General features: G+C 49.7%; 1 protein-coding gene across 1 annotated transcript in view; it reads left to right on the forward strand.

Annotated features, from left to right (window-relative positions):
* WDR25 (WD repeat domain 25) overlaps positions 1 to 14326 on the forward strand; it is a 140544-nt gene extending 126218 nt beyond the window's left edge. Inside the window, exons 5-7 of the mRNA XM_030883368.2 lie at positions 10536 to 10706; positions 13125 to 13265; positions 13856 to 14326. Of these exons, the coding sequence (XP_030739228.1) occupies positions 10536 to 10706; positions 13125 to 13265; positions 13856 to 14077 (534 nt within the window). The 3' untranslated portion in view covers positions 14078 to 14326. The remainder of the gene's footprint in view (positions 1 to 10535; positions 10707 to 13124; positions 13266 to 13855) is intronic.
* The last annotated feature ends 380 nt before the right edge of the window (positions 14327 to 14706 follow it).

The following is a 14706-nucleotide window of genomic DNA, read 5'->3' on the forward strand; positions in this document are numbered from 1 at the left end:
GTTGCGGAGCATGGGCTCTAGGTGCATGGGCTTCAGTAGTTGTGGCTTGCGGGCTCTAGAGCACAGGCTCAGTAGCTGTGGCGCATGGGCTTTGTTGCTCTGCGGCATGTGGAATCTTCCTGGACCAGGGATTGAACCCATGTCCTCTGCATTAGCAGGCATATTCTTAACCACTGGGTCACCAGGGATGCCCTGATTTTTCTCTATTTCTTTTATTTAAAAAAGTGATCAATTTTGCTTTTAAACATTTTTTTTTCTGCTTAAAACTTAGGTTTATCATTTTTTTCCATCATAAAGTGGAAGTTGAGGTCATTATTTTGGGATTTTTATTCTTTTCTATTATAGATGTTCAGTACTTTTAATTTTCCTCTAGGTTTTGCAGCTGCATTACACAACTGTTGATATATTGTTTTTTATTTTCATTCAGTTAAAAATACTTTCTAATTACGTTTTGTATTTCTTCTTGATTCATGGATTATTTAAGAGTGTTTAGATTACAAATACTTGGGAAATTTCTACATACCTGTTAGTGATTTCTAATTTAACTCCATTGTGGTCACAAAACATACATTGTATGTTTGAATCCTTTTAAATTTATTGAAATTTTGTTTGATGTCCTATAACATGGTCTGTTTTGGTAAATGCTCTGTGTGCATTTGGAAATAATGTATATTCTACTGTGTTGTGTGCAATGTTCTATAAATGTCAATTATCTCAAGTTGGTTAATAGTGTTATTCAAGTATTCTGTATCCTTTCTGATATTTCTATTTGTTCTGTTAGTTATGAGCACCTAGTTGAAATTTGTGACTATAAGCGTAAATTTGTCTAATTTACTTTTTAAGTTCTGTTAGTTTCCCGTCACTTACTTTGAAGCCCTGTTATCAGGTGCATAAACATTTAGGATTGTTATGTTATCCTGATGAATTGATTCTTTTATCATTGTGAAGGACCCTTTTCATCCCTGAAAATATTTTTTACTGTGAAATCTACTTTGTCTGTTACTAACAGGCATTCTTGGTTTATTTTGATTACTGTTAGCATGGTATATCTTTTTCATCTTTTTACTTTAACCTATTTGTGTCTTTATTTTTAAAACATGTTTCTTATAGACAGCATTTAGTTGGGTATTGCTCTTTCATTTTAATTCTATATAACAATCTTTTCCTTTGACTTGTGTATTTACCCTATTTTAATTTAATGTAATTTTTGATACGGCTGGGTTTAAATCTAGCATCTTGCTATTGTTTTTTGTTTGTTCCATCTATTCCTTTTTCTCCTTTTTTTGTTTTTATGGTTTCCTTATAGATTAATTTAGCTTTTATTTTGTGATTTCTTTCTTATCTCCTTTGTTGCTTTATTATCTGTGGATTTGTGTTGTGGTTTATTTTTAGTGGTTGCTTTAGAGGTTATAATATATATTTTCATCTCATCAGTCTACCTTCAAGTCTTAACTCTTTTTCTATTGTATGAGGACCTTGGAACAATATGCAGATTTTCAATTTTACCCCTCAGGGTCTTTGTGCTATTTTTGGCATAAATTTTACTTGTACGTGTATTACAATCCCCTACAATACATTGTTATTATTTTTGCTAGAAACAGCAAGTTATCTTTAAAATATTTTAATAATAGAAAAGCATTTTTTATTCCCTTCGTATTTACCATTTTTGGCTGCTTTTCATCCTCTTGTGTAGATTCAAGTCTGGTATAGTTTTCTTTCTGCCTTAAGGACTTAGAATTTTTGTTTTCAACAGTCATGCATATTTTAAAGAATTTAACTGGAGAAAAATGACCTTTTATATTTGCCCAATCGTATGCCATTTCTGTTGTTCTTCCTTCATTCCCGAAGTCCCAAGTTTTCCTCTGCTATTATTTCTCTTCAACTTGAAGAACTTCCTTTAGCGCTTGTTTTAAATAGAGCAGGTCTCCTGATGACAAATTCTCTTAGTTTTTCTTCATTTGTCAAGGTCTTTATTTCACCTTCATTCCTGAAGGATATTTTTACTGTCTATAAAATTCTGGGTTGACACTCCTTTCTTTCACCATTTTCAGTATGTCCCACTGCCTTTTAACCTCCATAGTTTCTGATGAGAAATCCACAGTATTTAAATTGTCGTTCATATAATGGTTCATTTTTTCCCCAGGTGCTTTCAAGATATTTTTCTTTGAGGTTTTCAGCAGTTGGATTGTGGTGTGTCAGGGCTTGGATTTCTTTGATTTTTACCCTCTTTGTGGCTTGCTGAATCTCTTGACTCTAAATTTATGCCTTTCACCAAATTTGGGCATGTTCAGTCAGTATTTCTTTTCTGCACTGCTCTCTTTTCCCTCTCCTTCAGGAACTCCATTGACAAAAATATTTAAGCTTCTGATATTATCTCACAGGTTCCTAAGTCTTTGCTTATTTTTTCTTTAGATTGAATTATTTCTATTGATCCTTTTTCAAGTTCACTAAGTCTTTCTTTTGTCACTTCCATTTTGTTATTGTGCTTATCCCATGATTAAAAAAAATTTTTTTCGTTCTAAAATTTCTACTTAAAAGTATATATATAATTTCTGTTTCTCTGTTGAAATCATCTCTCCATTTATTTCAAGGGTGTTTATCTCATTGATGATTATTATTTAATAGCTGTTTAAATGTGTCTGATAATATGGGTCAAACATCTGGGTCACTTCAGGGTTGACATCTATGGTTTCTCTTTTCTCAAGGGTACTGTTTACATTTTCCTGGTTTTTGTGTGTCAAGTAATTTCAGAATATATCCTGAATATTTTGAACATTATGTTGTAAGATCCTGGGTCCTATTAAAATCCTGTAGAGAATAGTGATTTGTTTGTCTTAACAGGCAACCAAACCTGCTAGATTCATATTGCAAGTTCCTTCTCTCCTGTGGTCAGTGGCTCCATTTTCAGTTCTGTATTAAAAACCTTTGTTATGCGGAGCCACTAAAGGGTTAGTTTCGGACTGAGGCAGCAGTCATATGGTACTCCACTTCTCAAAGCTCTAGCTGTGCCCCTTTGTCCATGTTCCATGCACATGTAGCTTAGGGATTGTCCTGGGATGTGTGTCAGTTCATATACAGAAGTAGAGGATTCCCTTCTCAGCTATCTCCTCTTTGGAATTTCACCCACACTGCCTGGCTTCCTGGGCCTTCCTTTCCTCCTTTCCTTGCCCAGAGCAATGGAGTTCTTTCAGAATGTTAGCCTTCTCCCTTGTCACACAGTGTCCATAACCGGGATCCCTTCCAAAGCAAATGGGCCAGAGAAGATAGAGGAAAAAATAACATGAATTTCCGTCCCTTTTCCCAGTTCTTCTCTTCAGGTTTTTTTCCCTTCTGGTTTTTAGGTATTTGTGCTGCACTGCCAGAGCTGTTGGGATTGCCATCAGGGCAGGGCTAGGAGAGCAAGGAGATATTTTTAAAATTTCACCTGATACTCTCTGGCTTACAAGGACCCATTTTCTTGTTCCTCTGGCCAGGATGATGGATTTATTTCAGAAGCTTTGCTGTCCATGTCTACTGTGTAATTCCTTGATTCGGTCTGTCTGTGGGTCAACACCAGGAGTTAAAAGACAAAAAAACTCCCCCAAACCCCCAAAGTAAAAACTCAAACAAAAAACTAGAACCTTACCTGTCATATGGGTCTTTCTTCAAATTTTGACTTCCCTCTTCAACCTATCAGCTGTTATTTACTTTTCAAAATCTTCGGGTAGTTGCTTCTTGAATTTCGTCCAGAGTTTTTAGTTGTAATTTATGAAAGAGAGTGAGAGACCATAGTGGGTTTGCTCCATTTTGGTTTAAAACTAGATTTTGTTCATTTTAAAAATTCAGTCTTTTTTCTCTCCAGTATGTTTTGAAATTTTCCATTGCTATGTCCTCTAGTTTCAGTAATGTTCTCTTTTGCAATGTCTCATCTGATGTTAATCCCATCTAATATAGTTTTTCCTCAAACATTGTGCATTTCATCTTTAGAAATTCAATGAGGGGCTCATACATCCTCCATGCCTCTACTAACCTTGCTCAGTCTTCCTTCTACCTTCTTAAACATATGTTATGTATAGTTGATGACCATTGTAATGCCTTGCTCTGTCATCTGTGTCACTTGTGGGTTTAGAGACCAGAATCTGAGTGTTGTGGTTGGTCATTGTTTCTAGACTTCTTCTGTGGACAGAGCTAAGAAATGTGTTTCTTGTTAAGAAAAAAATATATCATTGTTTATGCTGACTTGTCCAATTCAAATTTAGCATTACAGAATTTTTCTTTAGCTTCTTTGTTTTTATATGTTTTTGATCTCTTTTAAACTGAAAAAATTTATTTCTGTCTTCCTTACCACAATTTTTTGGGTGTATGTGGACACTAGCAATGTAATGACTGAAAACAATTGAAGATTTCTCACAGTTCTTTTTGTCCATAAGGTATATCCAATTAGGGTTTACCATCAGATTACTGGTTTTCTGTTCATAATGTATATTCAGCTGAGGATCTGCCTTAAACTACTATGCTTTAATGTCTCTTAAAATAAACCCCATTTGTGTGATTAAGCTACCAACTCAATACATGTTTAGTTTCATTTGCTTAATTTTGCTTTCACATTTTAGAGCCTGCTTTTTAAGTTAATTTTGTTGTATAATTTTATAAAATACGTACATGGTTCTGGAGAAGGGATTGGAAAACTACAGCCCATGGGCCCAGTCTGGCCTACGGCCTGTTTTTGTATGGTCCTTGAGTTAAGAATGATTTTTACATTTTTAAATGGCTGTAACGCGCACACACACACACACACACACAAAGAGAATGCAACGGTGACTAAATGTAGCTTCCAAATCCTAAGATATTTACTGTCTGCCCCTCTATAGAAAGCCTCTACTTTCTGCCTCCAGCCCTGTCTCCCCCGTTCTGTCCCCTCCCCTCTAGAGGCAGTCTGACTGATTTATTTATTTAGTTTCTGGTTTATCTTTCTACTGTTTTTTATGGAAGCAGACACAAACCTCTCGTATTTCCTGTACGCCCTTTTGCTCTCCACCTTGCTTTTGCACTGAGCAGTACCTCCTGGAAGCCAGCCCACAGCAGGCGGGGAGATGGGCCTCTTTTTTACAGCAGCACACATGGTATTCCAGAGTGTGTCTGGACTGATGTCTGTGTAACTGGTCCCTTCTTGTACATTTGGGTTATTTCTGCTTTTTAATTTTACAGGTAGTGCTGCTTTCAGCGGCCTTGTGCTTGTGTTTTCTGGTGTTTGCTGCTGTAACTTCGGGGTCAGTTCCTACAAGTTGGTTTGCTGGGTTATGTATATTGCCGAGTAACAAGGCACATGCTGTTTTGCTTGGTGTCACCCTAATTCTCTCCATAGGGACCGTACCATTTTGCATTTCTGTCAGCAGTGTGCAAAGTAAGTAATGCCCAACAGCTACCTAACGGAGTGTGTTGTCAAACTTCTGGCTTTTCTAATCTGACAAGTAAGAAATGATATCTCCATGTAATTTAAAGTTTCATTTCTTATGAGCAAGATTGAAGGACCAGTTACATTCCCTCTCATATGAACTCTCTGTTCACTTCTCTTGCCCATTTTTCTGTAGAGCTCTTGGTCTTTTTCATCGATTTTTAGACCCTGTCTGTGTACTAGGGACAGTGACCTTTGCCTCTAATATAAGTTGCAAATATCTCTCCCATTTGTCTTTTTTATTTTTCTTAATTATTTACCTGTTTTTTATGCCGTGCAATAATGTTTATTATTATTATTACTACTACTATTATTTTCATGTAGCCAGATTTATGCATCTTTTCTTTTATTGCTCTGGCCTTGGCGTGATGACCAGGAAAGTTTCCCCTACTCTCAGATTGTAGAAAAATTCAGTCATACTCTCTTTTCATACTTGTATAGTTTCTTTTGTTTTAATATAAATTTCTGTTTTTTAAAAGAAATTATCCACAGAGCACTTTTTTTTTTTTTTTTTTTTTTTGCGATACGCGGGCCTCTCCCTGTTGTGGCCTCTCCCGCTGCGGAGCACAGCCTCCGGACACGCAGGCTCAGCGGCCATGGCTCACGGGTCTAGGCGCTCCGCGGCATGTGGGATCCTTCTGGACCGGGGCACGAACCCGTGTCCCCTGCATCGGCAGGCGGACTCTCAACCACTGCGCCACCAAGGAAGCCCCACAGAGCACTTTTGGTGTACACCATCCCATGTGATTGGCTACTTTTACTTGTGTGATTTTAAACCGTAGAAAGGGGCTCTTTACTCACCTCTCCAGTTTGCCATTGTGCAGAGACTCCTCGCATCTTAGAGTTTGAAGAGACCAATATATTCAAGGGGAAGGAATTGAAATCTGGGGAGAAGGGACTTGCCCAGGGACCCCCAGCCCCATCCCAGGGACTAGCTCTGGCCGGCCTGGGAAGAGGTTTATGAGCATCTGCTGTGTGCTGGCCTCTTGGCCAGGCCTGTCACCGTCCTTCACGCCCAAGCTCTAGGTCCTGCTATTAGCCCCACCTTATAGGTGTGGAGACTGAAGCGCTGAGAGGTGAGCTGCCTGCCCAGCGGCGCGCAGCCAGTGATAGGCTATCAGGCTCAGATACCCGGGTGTCTGCCTGAGAGCTTGGCCCTCCCGCCTCCGGACGTCTGGTGGTGGCGTGCATGCGCTGAGCCCTTCCCTCCCCTCCCCCCTCTACGGTCTTGGAGGACCTTGGCGGATGAGGTGTCCTTGTCTCCACGCCGAGGGCCGTGGAGGGCCCCGTGAATGAACATCATCTCCCAGGGCGCCTGCTGGAGCCAGTGGCAGCAGGTCCACGTGCATTGCCTCAGCCCCAAGGGCCCGCCTGTTACTGGCAGCCAGAGGCCTTTCAAGCTGTCCTTTCGTTCGTCCGTCCGTTTGGTTATCTGCTCATTCACTTATCCAGCCCTTAATTCAGCACAACTTACTGACGCCTGCAGTGTGCAGACCCAGTCCTGGCCAAGGGTGTCCCAGAAATGTGACAGGCGTCTGTCCCCAGGAACTCACAGTCCTGTAGGGCGGGCAGGTGGCCTCGGCCGTCCTGGGGGGCCCAGAGCAGTGTCTCCCTCATTTTCCCTCCAGGCTTGGGTGCAGAGGACTGGCCGGGGTGGAGGGGAGTGGGGAGCTGGGCCCCCAGCCTCCCTCTTTCTGGGGTCCGGTAGCGCATAGACGCGAGAGGCTGGCTTGTTGTCCAGTCCAGGCCCCTGGTGGTGATGACTCAAAACCAGCCGCGGAGCGGGCAGGGATGCCCCAGGCACACAGTGAGTCAGCAGCGGGCCAGGACCGGAGCCTGCCCCCCAACCCCGCGCACCTCGGAAGCGGCACGGCCCGGGGAAGGGAAAGGCGAGCCTTCGGAGGTCTGTTTGGTGGGCCAAGCAGACAAGATTTTAAGGATATTAGGTGATTTTCATCACACCTGAATGTGTCTTGATCACGTCTTCCATTTTTCCCAAAGCCGTAGACTTTTGGCCAAGTGTCTGCAACTGTCTGCCGACAGGGGCCCTGGTTGCCAGAAGGGTCTGAGTGAGGTTCCCTCCGGCTCCAGCTAGTTAGGCCCTGCAGCGCTGTCCCACGCCCCTGGGATGGGACGTACCAGCTGTCGGTGTAATTAAGGTTGCCATAAAACCCACCAGCTAGACACACAAATGGCTCCTCTGCTCTTTCCCGGGGCAGCAGCAGTTGTGAAGGCAAGTAAATCATGTTCGGCGGCAATCACTTCAAAGGTCAGCCTTCCACTTACAGCAGCACTGTTGGCAGGGATCGCCCGTAACACGGCTTGTTTCCCGGCCATTCGATTTTACGACGCCCTAATGAATTGGGCCATTTCCATCCATTCTCAGGAAGTGTACAGAACGAGGGTTTTCGTTCTCCTGGAAAAGGCAGGTGGTGTGTCGGTGGGCACGTGGGTGGTTCTGCCGGGGACAGGCCGAGGACCCCGGCACGTTGCTTCTCTGGGCCTTCGCACCGCCCTCTGGGAGCAGCTGCCCCCTGCTGCCATCAGGAGATGATTTCTGTGAAACCCCCGGCCTGTGGCTGGAACTCAACAGGCCCTCCTCTTCCTCCAGGCTTTCCTGGGTCAGTGTGTTTTCCGAGTGCGTGTGGGGATCCAGGTGCCGCCGCTGGAGAGGGGCTCAGGTGCCCACAGATGTCACGGTCCTGCCCATCGGCAGCCACTCCCAATGGGCTCTTGGGGCTGTGTCCCCGCCGCCCGGGAGGAGATGCGCCTCAGTGCACAGGCCACATCTAGGGACGTGAGTTGGGCCGGACTTATCCCTCTCCCTTGATTCCCTGCTCCTCGCCTGGACTGTGGTGATGGGGAGGACGTCGGGAAAGGCGGCAGGAAGGCCTTCAGGCCCCACGTGGCCTTGGCAGATGGAGGCCTGGGGCTGCTGGTGGAGAGGGTGGTTTAAGTCAGAGGTGACCGTGGCGCTGGGGATGGGAGGTGGGGATGGATCTGGAGCCATGACGACGGGCCTTGCTCACTCCCCTCCCTTCTCTTCCCACCAGAGCAGATTCCAAACCCTGGCCTGGGATGGCGCTGTTCTTTGAGTCGGGATGTTGTGCACTTCTCAGAGCACGTGTTGGGGACTCTGGTGGTCCACGTCCCCTCCCAGGTCCTAGACCGCTGCCCCAGCTCCAGGCTGGGCTGGCCAGAGCATCTGCCAGCAGCACGGCTCCTATGCCCTTCCTGGCGGGGGCTCTGGAGCTTTCCTTCCAGTCCACACTCCAGGAGACTCATGGCTACCTGGGAGGGCAAAGCGGGCATGTGGGATCCTGGTGCACAGAGTGGGAGAGGAAGGGAGGGAGGAAGGTGGGCAGTTCCACGCTGCCTGGGGTGCAGCTACACAGGCTGGCCAGTGTTCAGAGGCCTGCAGGACTGCCTTCACTTTTCTACCCCTGGACTACTCCTCAGGCTCCAGGGGGCCCACCCTGAACTCGCCCTAGCTGAGGGCTGCTTCTGAAAAGGCTCAGAGAAGGTAATCGTTTGTTCCCCACCCTCCACCAGGAATTTGCCCCAGCGTTTACTGAGGCAGGACTTGGCCAGCAGGAGACGGGGATGTGGGCCCCAGAGAAGCACCACACCCTGGCCCTGCGCCCTGAGTAAATCCCTGCATCTCTCTGAGCCTCAGTGTTCCTCATCTGGAGAATGGGTCTCAAAATACCCCTCTGTCTAAATTGGATTTATGGAGTGCTGCATTTATTGTGAATTTGACATATATATTTGAAAGAGGATGATAGAAGATCTATGTCTGAAACATTTTGAAAGTTTGTAAACTCCAGTTTTTATTTTATTTTTTTTTTTAGATATTTACTATTTAAAATTATGTTTATTTATTTATCTTTGGCTGCTTTGGGTCTTCGTTGCTGCGTGTGGGCTTTCTCTAGTTGTGGTGAGCGGGGGCTACTCTTCCTTGGTGTGCGCAGGCTTCTCACTGCGGTGGCTTCTCTTGCTGCAGAGCATGGGCTCTAGGTGCCGCAGGCTTCAGTAGCTGTGGCGGACGGGCTGAGTTGCCCTGTGGCATGTGGGATCTTCAGGGACCAGGGCTCAAACCCATGTACCCTGTCTTCTCAGGCGGATTCTTAACTACTGCGCCACCAGGGAATCCCTAAACTCCAGTTTTTAAGTAAGTGTGAAGGCAGCTCGTTTCACGGCCGGCTGCCAAGGTGCCGGAGAGCTGTGTTTATGCTGTGGCCACATGGTGGCGCCCTGGGAGCTGGTAAACAGGCCGCCAGACCCGGCAGGCAGGCCCGAGGCACTGTGCCCGCGGCCTGTTGCTCACTATTGCAATTTAAAGTCGTGTTGCCCAGGAGTTTACTGCATGGAGGTGCGTGTTAGTCCAGGTGCTGGGACCTCCACCCTGCCCCTGCCCAGCCCAGTTGCTGTAGGCTGGAAGGTTCAGGTGAGAAAACGCCCTGAAGGAAGCGGGACAGCAGCTGGCCGCTTGATTGTGTTAGTTTAGAGACCGGAGGCTGTGGAGTGTTGGTGATGACGTAAGAAAGAAAGAGTGTCTTTAAAGCTAACTTCCATGCTGCGGTTCTGTGGGCTCGAGAACACTGGCTCCCACGATGCACTTATCGCTCCAGGGACGTTAGGCTGAGGCTTTGAAAGCTGTGAATTACGTGACCTCTTCAGAAGCAAGACCCTCGCACAGAGTATGGCCCTGGCATTGATGGGCATCACTGGTGCCTTTAGGTGCCCTGGGCTAGGCGTGGGCCCTTCCCTAAGCTCTCCTTCGCTGGACCCCCGCTGCTCTCCAGGGCACCAGTCTGACTGGGGAGATCTTCATGCCTCCCTGCACCCATGCGCCAGTGGGTGTGGGGAGGGGACGCGGAGGACCGCCCACTGTGGAGGTATCACGGGGCAGGGCCTGAGGTCACCCCGCAGCAGCCCCACCTCCACGCTTGGGCTCCTCAGCCTGGGGGCGCATTTTCCAGCACCAGCCTCTCCAAACTCTCCAACCCTCGGGGCCCTCGGCGGCCCTCCTTGTCCCTGTCTGTGGCACCCGCCCTGTACCCCTGGGGCCCACCGGCATGACGGGTGCCCACTCTTGCAGGTGGTGAGAAGCTACAAGGCCACCATCCAGCAGACCCTGGACATCCTCTTCCTCCGGGAAGGCTCCGAGTTTCTGAGCAGCACAGATGCTTCGAGCCGGGACTCTGCCGACCGCACCATTATTGCCTGGGATTTCCGGAGCTCCGCCAAAATCTCCAACCAGATTTTCCACGTGAGAAACCCTGTTTGGCATTGCTTCCAGTTTCAGGGTGCATCTGTGTAGTCCCAGGCTGTCCGGGGCCCCAGGTCACTTCTGCGGAGATGGTTCAGCAGACAGGACCTTTGGAGACAGATGGGCTGCCTGAAATCTGCAGGGTCGGGGAAGGCAAAATGCAGGTCCAGGCCTGCCCAGAGAACCTTCCACTGGCTCCCAGATCGGAGTGACTCCCTAACGGTCCTCTCACTCATCCTCTGTCCAGCACAGCCTGGCTCCGGGGTAAGCGTGTGGAGGGGCGGCCTGGTCCAGATCCACGGGAACGCGGATGCACCCCCGAGACACCCCTACCCTCCCTCCGCCACCCCAGCCAGCCTGCAGGGTTCCACCTTGCCCTGGCTCAGTGGTTTTGGCAGGGGCTGTGACTCAAGGGTTCAAGCAGGGACCCTGAAGGTAGGCCACCTGCATTAAAATCCTGCATTCACCACTTATAGGCAGAGGGCCTGGGCCCATCATTTACCCTCTTTGATTCTCATTTTTCTCTTCATAAACTGAGGGTGAGAATGTTTCTTGCCTCATAGAGTGGCTTTGAGAATTAAAAGACATAAGTACTTATAAAGAATCCAGCACAGTGCCAGGCACAGGGAGTTCTCCATAAAATGCACCACCTGTCACCACCCCACCTCTATTACCATCACCACTGTCATCATCATCACTACTGTCATCACCATCACCTTTAGTACCATCACCATCTCCAGCACCATCACCATCTCCAGCACCATCACCATGCGTCACCGCCATCACCGACATCACTATCGCCACCCACCATCATCTTTTAAGGTTTCAAATTAGCTATGGCTAGTCTCTTTGGTGCTGCCACCCTGAATTTAAAAATATATGTCACGTGTATATATACACCATCTTCCTCTCCCTGCTTTTCCCTTGTTCTTAGAGGATTCTAAGTGACCCTGAGCCAACCTGCCTCTAGACCTTCACTTCAGGGTTCTAGTGCAACCCACCGAGAACAATAAGCCCTGGGAGGGCCCGGAGGGTCATGTCTAGCCATTGGGGCATCCTGCCTCTGACGGCCCTGCAGAGACCAGGGAAGCAAGTGAGGTAGAGAAAGTGCTGCGTGCCTGAGCCACCAGCCCTCCTAGGGTCACACCTCCTCACCTTCTGTGCAGGCAAGCAGGCACTCCGCCCGGTAGCATCACACCAGGAGCTCATTATCAGGTTCCCATGTGCCTCTGACAGCACATTAGTCTGCAGCCATGGTTCCACCTGCTCCTGACATCACCCTCTGAATTTGGGCTCATTTAGAGGCTGTGGCTTCAGGACATCACCTAGAACACGGAACGCGTACAATGGAGAAGGGAGCTTTTAGGGGTGTTTCTGTGTGACCGAGCCTGTTAAACAGTGAGATTTTCCCTCCTGTTTGGAACCCCTTGTGCAGGCGTTTACCTCCCCACTTGGCCAGTCACCTTCTCACTTACTATGTGTTCTGGCTGCGTGGGACCCTGGGCTGGGCCGGGGACCCTTGACGGCTCACTGTGGAGGTGGGGAGATGGGCGTGTGGATTCGTTTTCTATCGCTGTATGACAAATTACAAATTACCATAAACCTGGTGGCTTAAATCAACAGAAACGTATTTTTTCAGTGATGGAGGCCAGAAATTTGTAAAAAGTATCACGGGGCTGAAATCAAGATGTCGTCAGGGCCCGCTCCCCTTGGAGGCTCGGGGGAGCGCCTGTCCCTTGCTTCTTCCAGCTTCTGGTGATACTGGCTTGTGGCTGCATCACTCCAGTCTCCGTGCCAGCATCTTCAGGTCTCTCTCTGCTCCGTCTTCACATCGCCTCCTCTGTGTGTCTGATCTCCTCTGCTTCCCTTTTATAAGGGTGCCTGTGATTGCATTTAGGGCAGTAATACACGATAATCTCATCTCAAGATCCTTAAGTTAATTATACTTGCAAGCTCCCACCGCCTTTTTTTTTTTTTTTTTTGACATATAAGGGGACATTCACACGTCCCAGGAATTAGGACATGGAAGTATTTGGTGGGACATTTTTCAGTCTACTCCAAAGGCCATGAGCCGAGGAGTGCAGGGGGCCCCTAGAAGCCAGAAAAGACAAGGGAACAGATTCCCCCCTGAGGACTCCAGAAGGAACGAAGCCCTGCCGGCCTCTTGAGCTCAGTTAGCCCAGAGAGCCCGTTTCGGACTTCTGAGCCCCAGAACTGTAAGATAATACATGTGTTGCTTTAAGCCACGACCCTGGAGGCATTTTGTTACAGCAGCAGCAGGGAACCCACACACCCCTAAGCCAGGTCTGGGCAGAGGGCCCGGGGCCCCGCGGGCAGAGTCTGGGGGGCGAGTCCGTCAGAGGCAGAAGCCCAGTTGGGAGCCTCCTCCGCCCTCTCTGTGGCCCTGCTGTTTCTCAGGAGCGGTACACCTGCCCCAGCCTCACCTTGCACCCGAGGGAGCCTGTGTTCCTGGCGCAGACCAACGGCAACTACCTGGCCCTCTTCTCTGCCGTGTGGCCCTACCGGATGAGCAGAAGGCGGCGCTACGAAGGCCACAAGGTACCTCGTCCCTGTCCCCCAGGTGGAAAATTGTCCCACTGACAACGCCAGCAAGGGGCTTGCAGCCCCCGAGGGCAGGGACCCTCTGTCCAGGCAATTCGTTTTTTCTCTTTCCTGGGTGACCCCATGCCACGTGGCCTGGTGTCCACTCGAGGCCCCGGGCCACGTCTGGGCAGGGACAGTTTCGTTGATCTGTCAGCTCACGTGGACAGGTCACGGGGCTTGGGGAGGGGCGCAGGACGGAACGGGAGTGGGGCTGTTTCTCCATCTGCCCCCTTTCCCTGCTGAGGGCTGCCTCATGGGGCAGAGCCAGTGGGGACCCAGCGCCTGGCGCGGAGGCCAGACGCCATCAGCTGTGCTGGAGCTGGGCTGTCTGGGGTACACTAAACCAGCCTTGTGGCACAGGCCGATGCCGGGGCCCTGGCCTCAGGGCAGGAGCTCGGCCGCTGGGTGTGAGGCCCCGCCCTGCTCCTGGCCGGCTCTGGGCCCCAGCCCGCTCCCCTGTGGGAGGGGCAGGCGAGGCCGTGCGCCCTGTGCCGCGCGGCCTGCTCACCCCGGGTCGCCCTCTGACCCCGGGTCGCCCTCTGCAGGTGGAAGGCTACTCGGTGGGCTGCGAGTGCTCTCCAGATGGTGACCTGCTGCTGACGGGCAGTGCCGACGGCCGGGTCCTCGTGTACAGCTTCCGCACCGCCAGCCGCGCCCGCACGCTGCACGGGCACACGCAGGCCTGTGTGGGCACCACCTTCCACCCCGTGCTGCCCTCCGTCCTCGCCACCTGCTCCTGGGAGGGCGACGTTAAGATCTGGCACTGAGCCTCCCAGCACGGAACCTTCCAGACACCGGCCGGGGTGGGCGGGTGTGTGTGATGAGGAGGCTCTGAGGTTGGCTTCGGGGTCCGGCTCGGGTGGCCGCTGCCTTCTCCACCCTCTGAGCCTCAGCGTCCTCATCTGTAAAATGGGGACAAAACCCGTGTGCCTCGGGGTTCTGAGGACTGCGTGAGCGAAAGCGCCTGGCACGGTGCTGGTGACGCTCAATAAACGTGAGTGTTTTGCTCTTTCTTAGGTTATTTCAGCGACAAATATGTATCGGCTCCCCACTCGCAGGCCTGCTGGAGCTCGGAGACAAAACCTGGGGTGGGAGCTGGAGGGGGGGCAGCCCCCGGGGGCGCTGGGTCCGGGTCTCACAGGGCCTGCTCAGGCGCAGGCCGCCCTCTCCCTCCCCCGAAGTGTGGCCAGCGGGGTCCCCGGGTTTGTCCGAGCCCTGGGCCATCTGCGCTCCTCCTCGCCCACTGCCTGTCAGGTGTGCGTGCTGCCCCCGGGAGTGCATCTGCCCCGGGGGAGGGAGCAACGTGCAGACGCAAAGGTCCCTTGAGGAGCCTCGAGGAGCCGTAAGCCCCAGGAGCCCGAGGTCCACCGATGGGCGAGGGTGGGGACCAAAGGTG

Source organism: Globicephala melas, chromosome 2 (assembly GCF_963455315.2).
Source record: "Globicephala melas chromosome 2, mGloMel1.2, whole genome shotgun sequence".
NCBI lineage: Eukaryota > Metazoa > Chordata > Mammalia > Artiodactyla > Delphinidae > Globicephala > Globicephala melas.